This window comes from Protopterus annectens, chromosome 1.part2 (genome assembly GCF_019279795.1).
Source record: "Protopterus annectens isolate FY-2018-M chromosome 1.part2, PAN1.0, whole genome shotgun sequence".
Taxonomy (NCBI): Eukaryota; Metazoa; Chordata; order Ceratodontiformes; family Protopteridae; genus Protopterus; species Protopterus annectens.
Window position 1 is genome coordinate 1,108,315,482 of NC_056727.1, and position 12,910 is coordinate 1,108,328,391.

General features: G+C 39.5%; 1 protein-coding gene across 4 annotated transcripts in view; it reads right to left on the minus strand.

The window, feature by feature from the left end:
- The window catches only part of LOC122792248 (phosphatase and actin regulator 4-like), a 2,537,344-nt gene that overhangs the window by 683,763 nt on the left and 1,840,671 nt on the right, over positions 1–12,910 (minus strand). For all 4 annotated transcript variants that reach the window (XM_044059998.1, XM_044059995.1, XM_044059996.1 and 1 more), the window contains one exon: positions 1,036–1,236. In XM_044059998.1, the coding sequence (XP_043915933.1) occupies positions 1,036–1,236 (201 nt within the window). The remainder of the gene's footprint in view (positions 1–1,035; positions 1,237–12,910) is intronic.

Genomic DNA, 12,910 nt, shown 5'->3' on the forward strand with positions numbered 1-12,910 from the left:
GATGGAACACTTGTTAACCGGGTAAGTGAACTACAATGCTTTCAGCCATGACTCTAGCCACAGGGCATAAACATAATAAAAGCATTCACCTATAACATGACAATCAATATGTGTACAAAACTGAAAAAAAATGCAATATACAGAGCAAGTACAACTGGCAAAGATAGTAAAGGTATCAAACATTCAGTATGCATACAAAACTACTAATGACTAAACTGTTTAAACTTAACAACAGCACAGCTGGGGGATTAGTTTGCAATGTAGGGAATAAGCAGGTGATTATAAACCATAGCAGAGAGGAAGTTGTGCAGCACGTAAGAGAGAGAGAGAAACTGTTAGTGCTTCATCACTATTGCCAAAAATCATCAGCAGAATAACGCAGAATTATAAACTAGTGAAGAAGTCAGTAGATAGATACCAATGTAGCAACCTAAAGAAAGGATCTCAACTAGGAACCAATGCTAATGATACACTTGTATTTCCTTTCTAGGTTAATAAAATTACCAGCAGACAGGGTAAATGACATGTCACCTGTAATTGGGGCATCTAAAATAAGAGACCTTACAGTTTCAGGGTACATGTCCTTGTTACTGCTCCTGATGTAAATGGTCTAGAGGAAGCATCAAAAGCACATTTATGGGAGTGTACACCATAGTCATCAGCTACAAAAAATAGCTTTTTTAGTCTACCTGAATCTTGGCAGTTTCTGTCATGTATTTTAAATATTATCTCAAATTAAGCTAAGTCACCATACGGACCAAGTAATTCAAATCTCTGAAAACTAGACTACTTGTTGCTGAATATACCTTTTTGCCAGATTTAATTAACACAGACTCTTTACTGAAGGGCAAATCGTTTAAGGAATAACAAAGAAGTGAGTGCAATTACAGCAGTAATTCTACCCTTTATTTACAAAGCAATGCTTGCATCACAGCTGTACAATCTCACAGGCAACCAAGGAAGCATGAAATGTTACATTCAGCAGAAAAAAGTACTGCCTCACTAATTAATAATCTGCAGGTTTGGGATTCCTACCATGTTTCCTGCTTCTGTCCTCTTGGGTAGATTTCTTGTGGCTTGTTTGTTTATTATCTTGTGGTAGCGTGGGTTCATCAGGATTTGTTTTCACATAGCTTGCTCGCTTATCCTCTGGCACAGCCACTGCATGGTCTGCTAGGGGGACAGTGTGCCCGTTCTTTAGTGTTGTCTTGTCACTTATACTTGGCTGACCTGCATCTGAAGAAAGTAATGGTGTTTGTCTTAGTGTGCATCATCACAGCAAAAAGGTACAACCTTGGAAAGTGTCACTACACTCCTACGAATAATTACCAACTTCTCCACTCTAAAGCAAACATCTGAGAGCCAACACAGCTGCTAGACACTAAGGTATTTAAGTGTTTTAGTGCTAATGTATCACACTAGCAGAATTACATACATAAACAGCTTAATATGCAAATAAGTAATTTAAGCATACACTTAAAATTTCAAAATGATTGTTACATAATTTGTTTTCCTTCTTAGTCTGCAAATTAAGCATGGAAAAGAACAGAAGCTAATCTTAAAATGACAATCATCCAAGAGATTTTAGAACATGTACCATAACCGGTGCTACACACAAATATTTAACCACTAAAACATTTTTGTTTTAACGCTACAAATTGTGCTGATACTTGTAAGAGCAGACATCTGTCTAAATTCATATTTTCTAAGCATCATTACTCTATCATAAAACATATCCATGCAATTGTTTCCATTTTTCCTACCCCCTCTTGCGATGTTGCAATATGGTGGCACCACTGGATTGACCACAGGATGGCAAGATTTTGTTTTGCTATGGGACTGTGGTCTTTTTAGCCACACTGTACAAACAGCTTGATATGTTCCTATGGGCTTACACTGGCAATACCATTTCCAACGTGGTAGGCAGTTATCACGCCCTTCATTTGGCTGACCAAGGACTCCACCCTAAGCATCACTGTTCTGCTGCTTTGCTTAACAAGTATTTTTTGTACTAACCCAGCTGTGAATACAATGTTCAAAAGTTAGCCCACCAACACAGGTTGGACAACTGTCTTACAGACATTCAGTCCTCCATTTCCTTAACAGCCCTTTGGCATCTCAGATCTCTTTTTATGTACAAGACCCCAGCATTACATGCAGACATCCAACTGCACTACCCATAAACCTGACTGAACTTTAAAATGTGTTTAAAAAAATTATCTCCTATTCCAAGTTGTAAAAAAGAAGTTATGCACTCACCATAACGTTCCATCGGTGTTGTCAATCTTCGTTCATTCTTGACGAATGGGACTCTGTTCTGATCCTAGGAACTGGCTCGGCCATTATACAGCTCGCGCCAGACAAAACAACTCTAGTGCTAAAACTCTACCCACAATGCCCTTCTCCCCATTATCTCAGATAGAGTTTGCAGACCATAGCAAGAGTGTACATAGAAATTGTGAGCAGAAGCAATGTCCACGGTAAAAACCCTATGGAAACCCAGGACAAGGGTTCAATCCTCCAGGAAATCTACAGGAGGGAAAACCGGGTGGGATGCCAAAAATGAACGAAGATCGACAACAAAGATGGAACGTTAGGGTGAGTACATAACTTCTTTACCTGATATTGTCAATCTTCATTCGTTCTTGACAAGTGGGACATAGTCCCCAGCTACTTTAGTTCCTGGGTGGCCTTATGGAAGGATATTCCTGAGAACCACGCAGCCAAAGGATGCTGCTCCCCTGGAGACCATATCCAATTTGCAATGGGTGAAAAGGTATGAGGTGTAGCCCAAGTTGCAGCTGCACATATTTTGTCCATGGAAGCTTTTGAATGGAAAACAGCTGATGTGACAATTGATCTGGTTGAATGCACTTTCACAGGTGCAGGTAACTTCTGGTTATGTTCATAAATGAAAGTAACACAGTCTCTCAGCCATCTAGATAAAACCGCTTTTGACATAACTTTTCCCACTGTTGGGCCAGAAAAGGAAATAAACAATTGATCTGATTTCCTGGACTTAAGTCCTATCAAGGTAAAAACATAGTTGCCTATGAAAGTCCAGTAAATGCAAGCAATATTCACCTTTGTTGGAAAACTTGGGGAAGAAAACTGCCAACTCAACAGTTTGATTAAAACTGGATTCAGAGACCACCTAAGGAAGAAAGGAAGGGTTAGTTCTCAATGACACCCTGTCCTTATGAAAATTGATATAAGGGGGTTTCGCACATAACGCCTGGATCTCAGAGACTCTTTTGGCGCAAGTAATGGCTACTAGAAAACGAGTTTTCCAGGAAACGAATTTGAGATGGCAAGTAGCTGCTGGTTCAAAGGAAGGTCGTACTAAAGACTGCAAAACCAAGGTTAGATCCCACGGAGCTATGGGATCCTTGAATGGGGGTTTTAGACGCAAGGCACCTTTGAGAAAGACCTTGTACAGGCGATAGGAGATTAAAGAATGGTCGTCATAGCCATTGTGAAAATTAGAAATGGCTGTTAACTGAACTCTAATGGTGGCAGCAGAGGCGCTCTTTGGTCAAAAAGTGTGGCTAAAATTCCAAAACTTTTTCAACAGGTGCGGAAAAGTGGCCTAAATTGTTTTCAGAGGCCCAAAATGAAAATTTCTTACATTTACTGGAATAGAGTCTCCTGGTGGAAGGTCTATGGGAAGCCAGAAAAGATTTTTGAATGGGGAGGTTATATTATTCTGCCTGGCGACTAGCAGAATTGGAGGAACCAAGATGTGAGCTTGAGAGTGTGTAGCTCAGGATGCACCAGTCCCTGCGGATGAGACAGCAGGTCTGAAAGTGGGACCAGAATTCAAGGATGGTGAATCAGGTGAGGCCATAGAAAAGGGAACCAAACTTGCTTGGGCCAGAAAGGAACAATGCTTCGCAACATTTGGGCTTTCTTTAGGAAGAGGGGTATGAGGGGAAAGGCATACAGAAGACCCGAGGGCCAATCAAGAAGGAGCTCATCACTTGGGTACTCCCCCCCAAAGGGGGAATTAGGGCAAAGTACCTGCTGCACTTGTTGTTCATTGGTGAGGCAATGAGATTGCAGCATGGCAGGCCCCAGAAGCAAAAGATTTCTTTTGCCACTTTGGGATTGAGAGACCACTTGCGAGGCAGTAGAATGTGTTTGTTCAGCTTGTCTGCTATCACGTTGGAGCTCCCTGGGATACGGATTGCCATAAGAAAGTGGTTGGAAGATATTGCCCATTGCCACACGTGGAGAGCTTCTTGGCAAAGGGGGCAGGATTTGGTTCCACCTTGTTTGTTGATGTACCACACCACTGACATGTTGTCTGATTAGATCGCAACTGTTCCCAGAAGAAGGAAAGATTAAAAGACTTGCAAAGCTAAGAACACTGCTCTCATTTCCAGGACACTGATGTGCAAGTTGGCCTCTTGTGGAGACCAAGTGCCTTGGACTATTCTTCCTAGACAATGTCCCCACAACCCCTCTAGGGAGGTGTCTGTGGTCACTATGGCCTTGAGTTGAGGGAAACAAAGGGACAGCCCATTAGGATTTCTTCTGACTGCATCCACCAGGATAGATCCTTTTTGCAATGGCCTGTTACTAAGATTGGGCGAGTCATGGGATGAGAGAGAATGGTCCACTGAGAAACTAGAAGCCAACTAGAAGCCACTGAAGTATCCTCATGTTTAATCTCGCCAAAGGAACCAAGGTGATGGCCATGGCCATAGATCCTGGATCTTGAAGAACAAGTAGAGTGGGCACTTTGTTTTTAATAAAACAAGTTGTACTTGAGATATTTTGGAGACTTTAAAAGGGTAGAGAAACTATACATGAAATTGTGTTAAGGTGGGCTCCTATGAATTCTAGGTCCTGACTGGGAGACAGCTGTGACTTTTCTTTGTTGACTGTTATCCCTAGAGCACTGAAGAAGTGTATGATGAAGTCTGTGGCTTGACACAGTAGATGCCGGGTAGGGGCGGTGCGGAGCCAGTCATCTAGATAAGGAAACACCCAGAATCCATGTAGTCTCACATGAGCAATGACTGCTGCCATGCATTTGGTGAATACTCTGGGGGCTGTGGTGAGGCCAAAGGGCAGCATTGTGAGCTGATAATGACTGGCCCCTAGCCAAAAGCGGAGATACCTTCAAGAGCATTTGTCCATCTTTATGTGGTAATCCTGAAGATCTATAGCATTAAGTATAACAAGCACTCACATACACACAGACACACACACCAAGGATAGACAGAGACGGTCTACCAATGATGATAGTGAATAAATACCAAAAAAGGTATAAGGGAGAAAGGAAAGTACCACATACCTCTCAAATGTACAGATTTTCCCAGAATGTCCAGACTTTTTCTCATATTTTTGGTCTGTTTTTCATAAAATTGTGGTTTTCTAGCAAATCATTGAAGGCTGAAGTCAGAAAATAATGACAGACATTTGAGATTAAGAGTTCATACCCTTCACAAAATTTATGCTAATACAAAGCCTATTATTCTATCAACTTTCTAAGTTTGTAAGAGCAATATTTAAAAATTGTCCCTATTTTTGGGCCTTTGTCTCCCCATTATTTATGGCTTTTTCCAGATTTTTTTGCTGTAAGAGATTGAGAGGTATGCCAATGATGGTACTTAGAATTACCACAAAAGGTAAGAAAGGAGCGAGAGGGAGTTACCAACAATAGTAACAGTGATTACCAAAGCTATTGGGAACAGTATCAAACACACAGCTGAAAATAATTATATAAAGATCGATATATGTATATATACACACACACACACACACACATATATATATATATATATATATATATATACATATATGTGTGTGTGTGTGTGTTTGTGCAGGACAGCGTGGCAAACAAGATTGGCGGTAATGGAGAGAGGGGCATTATGGGTATAGTCTTAGCTCGAGAGATTTTTGGCTGGGGTGAGTTGTATAATGGCAGAGCTGATTCCAAGGATCATAACAGAGTCCCATTCGTCAAGAATGAACGAAGACAGACAACATCAGATCATATAATATGAATAACCAACCATACCAACTCAGAGAAAAGCCTTGTTCTAGATGATGAGTCAAGTCCTCCACAAATCAATATTTGTACGCAATACAAAATGAAAGAAAAATCCAAAATAAAAACTGTGAAAACAGAACTAAAGCAAATAGTCGAGTTAACTCTGGCATTACTAGATTTTTGGTATGTGATTGTTTAATATTTACTATAAAGCAGTTTGCAAGCACAAAACAAATGCAATGCTGACTTAAAAGTACCCACAGTTTGTTTTCTATATACCTGTACAGCTTCCTAGCTATGAACAATCTCATGTTCTGCAACCACCGTCACTGTCCTAACTCAAATATAAGGTTGCTTCAGTTCTTTCAGTTTTATTCCAAAGACCATGACACCATTAATACAGGCAGTAAAAGCAACCAATGACCTATAACTTCCCTAGGCAGGAGAAACAGCACTTTCATTTATTTAACAAGTTTTATGAAACACTTGAAAAACTGTTATAGTCTTAGCATCGAAGTGGGCTTAAAATGCTGTTTTGCCTTTTTAGACACACATCATTAAACTTTATTTTTACAAAGCAGCAACGCTGCTGCTGCTTCCAATATTCCTAAAAACTCCATGTTAAATTACAAGAAACAACAAAGCATAAATACATCTTATAAATTATTCTCAACAAAATATTAGCACATGGGACTACAAACTGAAGATAAATGGGTTGCAGCAGTGTAAGACAATATACCTACCCACACAGTAAAATAAAAATTTCCACAACTTGTTACAAGTCAGGTCATGACCTTTACAATGGAGTCAAACAGCTTTACACATCAAAAATCCATTACCTTCGCTTTGAGACTTCTCTACCCCACGTCCCAACACCCAAGTGTTATTCTCTCCATCCAGCTGCTTCACTCTACAAGTGAACCAAGCACATAGCAAGTCGCTGCTCCTGCAAAAGTATCACATCCCACTGCCTAAAGAACTTGCACAACTGAATTACCCGTGGTTGCAAAAGTTCACAGGGAACAACACACTGAGTTAAATCTATGTAAGGCAATTTCCAAGACTCAAACTAATAACTTCATTTATTAAGTCATGCATTAGTGTGTTCTGTTTTGTAGTGTTTTATCTGCTAGAAGGATATCCCCACCCCACTTACTCGCCCACACTCACAGGCCTTTTACTGCTGAAGGTGACACTAAATTAACACTTTAGCATATTTTACTCTTATCAGTGTAATATATACCTGGAAAGACAGCGAAAAGCCCTTAACCATAAAATTAAATGCAGTAACTCAAGTCAAGTATTTATAGAGTTCGGAGACCTTCTCTTTGTAGCTATGAACATTCTACCTCAATGATTATTTTTGGTTGGGGGGGGGTCTTCTTGCTCTGTTCACTTTGCTCACTCCACTCCCCTTGTCCCCATATCTCACCTGCTCTCAGCATCTTTTACTCAAATCCCAAGCAAACCACTCCCCCTCATTCCTATGATCCAATTATATACAACTTTACCTTGTCCACACTCGCATTTCATTCACACCTTACCTTTTATTTAACCAAACTTATCTACTTTTCCTTACATACATCACCTTGAATTTTCAAAAATTCAGAAAATGCCTAACTTGACTCTGCTGGTGTGTCACCCCCTCCCCCAAATAAATAAATAAATGAAACAGTATAGCTCTCAACACTTCAAGGATAAATCTCAACAGAATCAGGGACAAAACTAGAAATAAGAGACATGGACAGTTTTAAACTGCTAGTACTATTAATTTGAGACACTGACAGAAAAAATGAATGTGAATTAATATACATTTTCTGAAGTAAAATAAGTTTATAAATCTAATTATTGTCGTTATCAAGTCTAAAAAGTCACCAGTTTTAGGAGGGAGTAAGAGGGACAGTTGAGAGGAATGTAAAACAGCACATGTTTCGAAATGCAAACGACTTGCCCTTTGCAGAATTGTAACCACGAAGAGAAAACAATGTCAGCACTACCCTTTGCAGACTGTATAGAGAAAGTATACCGAAATAGTCTTTGAAGTTAATAACTTCCTTACCTCTGCAGCAGTGTTGTTGAACTGGCACCTAGCACAAAACAATTCAATGAACTTCACACGAGCAACGAATGCAAAAGCAGTTTCTTTGGTAACTCTGGTATTGGTGAATGCTGGTGTGTCACCCAAAACATTGTAGTGTGTCACGTTTGACACGCGTGTCATAGGTTTGCCATCACTGCCCTATATCCTCCCATATTATTCAAGCCATAGACTCCTCCTATGAAACAACACTTGACACCAATACCATTACCTATGAATAAAAAACACTTCCTATGGTACTCCCTTCCTCATTACCTACCTACTCAAATGTGGAGACATGCATCCTAACCACAAGAGTAACTCCCAAAGATTTAAACATGCTTACAGTGAACCTTAGAAGTAAATGTAATAAAATAGCCCCACTGCATGCCTAGATTGATCAAAATAAACCTGACATACTAGCTCCCACCGAAATATGACTACACCCCAATGCAAAACACTCGAATAATACCTCCAAAGTTTGCAATAACCAGAAGAGACAGATCAAAAAAAAAAAAAAAAAGAGGGGGAAAATAACCCCTCTATGTGTCTCTATGCTTAGCATCACTTCCTAAACAAGTAACATACCCATCTTTCCTAAGCCAGGTCACAATACACCAGTGCTGAAAAATATTTTATCCTGGACATCCCAAACAAACTTCGAAACAATAATCTTAGGAGATGTAAACACAAATTGGCAAACCACAGCTTTCAACTCCCCCACAAATAGTATAACTCTATGTTTTTTCTTGGCTTATCAATACTCTAACAAGATACATTAAATATCTTACCTGCCAATCCACCCTAGAGTGGATCCTAGTATCCCACCCCGCCAATTACCTGAACCCCGGCATACTGTCTAGCTCCCTGAGCGATCATCTGCCAGCTTATTCTCTTAGAACAAACTCTCAACAACTAGGAGTAGACACTGTAAAATCAGTTAGGAACTCAACTAATTTTTATAAACATAAATTCAACAATATCCTACATGAAATAGACTGGACACCACTTAAACAACTACTCCTTAATGATACTGTACTATACTTTAATAACGTCTTCCATCACATACTTAATACACAAGCTCCCATTAATGTGAAAAGAATCAAAAAGAACTCTGCACCATGGCTCACTAACGAATGTAAACACCTGATGTAGCAAAGAGACCTAGCCTGAATAGTCTGTAAACTAAACAAAAATTAACACAATCATGTCAATTTCAAAACTCTACGTAACAAAGTTACAAAACTAATCAACAGAGATAAGTTACACTATCTCCAGCTTCAATTCTAGCATAAAATCAATCCCAATAAATTCTGGCACTCTAGATCTTCTCTACTTAACCCTGGAACAAAGACAGCACATCCCATCACCTGATACCACTCCATCACAAATAGCCGAAAATTTTAACAAGCACTTCATAAAATCAATATCAGACCTACCAAGTAATACCCCTAATGCCGGACCCCCCCCCCCCCACCCTTCAACCTATTCAGACACCAACCATAGACCATCAACTACTTCTAATCCTATCATTAATAACCCTCCTACTCAACAAAATGTTATACAAACCCCATTTTCATTTCAGCCCATACCCACTGATGCCATTAAGGAACTGCTACAAAAACTAAAACCCTGCTCCACCTCAGCTGATAATCTTCCATCACACTAAATCAAACTGGCTGCCAACTCAATTCCCTACCCATTCAGTATCCTTATAAATAGATCTTTATCTGAATCAGAAGTATCTACCATATGGAAACAATATAATGTCACTCCCATCCAAAAAGGGGGCAACTCTTTTGAACCATCCAATTCCCGTCCTATATCCATCTTGTCACCCATATCCAACATTCAAGAAAGGTATCCATCAGCAGGTAATGCAATATCTATTGCAAAACAATCTTTTAACCAAAACCCAACATGGCTTCCAACCCAGCCACAGCACAGCTACAGCCCTATTATCCTTTACAGACACAGTGAGCAAGGCCAGAGATGCAGGATGCTATACAGCCTCAGTATTCCTTGATCTCTCCAAGGCCTCTGACACAGTGTCTCACCCCTTACTTTTGAACACACTGTCTAACTTAGGCTTCTCATATAACACTGCAAAATGGTTTCACAGCTACATCAAGGATCGTAAGAAAGCAGTGAAATGGGTCCAATGAACTCTCACCCTCTCCTCACAACCCTACTGGAGTCCCTCAAGGCTCCATCCTCAGACTACTACTCCAACATTTTCACAAACAACCTTTACACTGCCTCTCACTCTGGAACCCTCAATCAATACACTGATGATTCCACCATAATCTGTACTGCTCAATCACTACCAGAACAACTTTCAAAAATTCAGCAGTTCTTTACTGTAGTTGAATCCTCTCTAAGAAATGCCCAACTCTTTCTTATTCCAAAGAAGGATAAACTAGCACTTTCACCCCAAAAACTCTTCCCCTGTCACTGATCATTTCAACATCCTTGTATCTGACAACACTGTCACAGAAATAGTGCAGGAAACCAAATTTCTAGGAGTTATCATTGACAATAAAAACTTTCATTCGACCCACATATACAGCAAACTATAAAGAAAACTCATCAAAAACTGGGACTCTCATATAGAAACAAACATTTCTTTATTGCAGCAACCAAAACTATCCTTGCAAAAACATTTTTACTTCCCTCCCTTCTTTACGGTCCCTCTATCCTAACTTACAAACTTCTACCCTAAGCAAGATGGAGCAGTGCTACAACAAAAGTTGCAAAGTTTGCCACAGACTCTAAATATCAAACACACCACTGTAAACCGCTACTAGAACTAAACTGGCTTGAACTCCCCAACTAACTTGTCTTTATTCAGCTATCCACAGAGTACAGTTGTGTACACTTACCATAAATGTAGATGTTCGAGTGTATTCACTGTCGCAGTCATTACATTTGGGTTACCTGCTTGCAGGTAGCCCTCAGTCGGCCTGATTAACAAAGTCTTGGGTCCTGCGTCGGTTGCTGTCCCTTCTTCCATGATGTCAGGTCATCAGGGGTATAAAACATGCAGCAGATGCCATTACATCAGTTTTTCTTGCCCCAGATGTCAGGTGCCCCACTAATGGGAAGGAATTAAATATAAAGGTACAATGATATACCTCCAGCAAAAAAGCAAATACACCAAAAAGCTTTTAAGCATAGTAAAGGAAAGTGGAGGTATAACCAAAAAGAAGTTAGGGGCCAGCTGCCCTACATTTTATGTAGGCAAAACATCAGGAAAGACTTTTAGAACATCTCACTGTCCAGTATTTTAAAACATAGGTCTTATTGTACACAAATTAATTATGGATACAGTGATTTATTAACAGATAGCTTAAACATGTTGTACAAAACATTTTTATTATACCATCGCGGGACAGTTTATATATATATATATATATATATATATATATATATATTTTTTTTTTATATAAACTTTTATTCTTGTATTTAATTAAAGAGTTATTGAGATGGAAGGGGCACAGATTGCTTTACACTGTAATGAATTTTCCACCTGTGAACGCCGCTAACATTTTCATTTTCAATTCTACATCATAAAGGGTTGCCTATTTTTAAATTATGTCAGTTGGTAACAACTTCTTTAGCTGTTATCAATAGATATACACTAGTACACATTTGCACATATGTTACAACAAGGATTTATTTAAGTATGTATATATCACCTCTAACACAACACCTATTTTTGACACAATAAATTCACAAACACAACAATTTACTCATTTACTCATTATTGTGCTTGAGTTGTGATTGGTTCCAACTAGGGGGTGTGTGTTTCTTGAGATATTTAAAAGCTGAAACTTTAGACAGGTTTTGTTACTCTGATGATGCCCATTTGCTATTATGGGTGAAAGCCCTTAGTTATAGGTACTTTTTATTGTTTTCGTTGCTTTATACTGTTGTACCATGTGTCCGGTCCATTAAAGGCTTAAGATTTCCTGGAGCTGGTTTTTTTTTTTCATTTACAAGTCAAGACGTTCTTCAGTTCATTGGTAAAGATTGCTCCTTAAGCCAAGCATGCCTTCTGAGCACAGACCCAGTAACAGCAGCCCTGCAAGAGGCCTCTAATGAAGCAAAACCACATTGCAAAGTATGCTTTCCAACCTGTTCGGCAGAATGCATTAAAACCTGTAATTCTTTATTTTCAATACAGTCAGGAATCAACATTTTCTGTTTAAGCAACCTAATAACATGTTGCTGATACTTTAACATATGAAAGTGGCAGTTTAAAGTCCTAATGGCCAAGGTTGCAGAAATGTAAACCTTTTTACCTCATCTATCCAGCGCCCTGGAGTCTCTATCAGAAGGGGTAGGATTTTTAGCAGTAGAAGCCTTAATGCCCTTGGGCCCCTGTGAAACAGTCTCTGGATCCGCAATAGGATTTTTAAAAAGGAACTTGTGTGACTCAGGAACCCTGTAATATCTGTCAGGCTTTCTGGGAGCAGGAGGCAAGGAATCAGGGGCCAACTAGATTCTGAAAAAGTATCAACAATGTCTAGTACAGGAGGAATAGCTAAAGGCCTATGCTAAGGCAGGAGTAAGAAATCCCTAAGCCTCTTTTTTGAATCAGAAAAATCCTGGCTTTCCTAGTGGAAATGCTCCCTTAGAGTATGTAAGGTTTCACCAAAAGAAAAATCCTCTGGAGGGGAAACAGAGGGAATAGAGTCCTCTGCATCAGAATCCTCATAAGTAGATAAGGGTAAATCCAAATCATCAGAAAAAACAGAATCCTAGTCAGAAGATTCATAAACAACTTCAGTCCTAGGCCTCTTAGAAAGGGAGTTGGCTACCCCTGATTA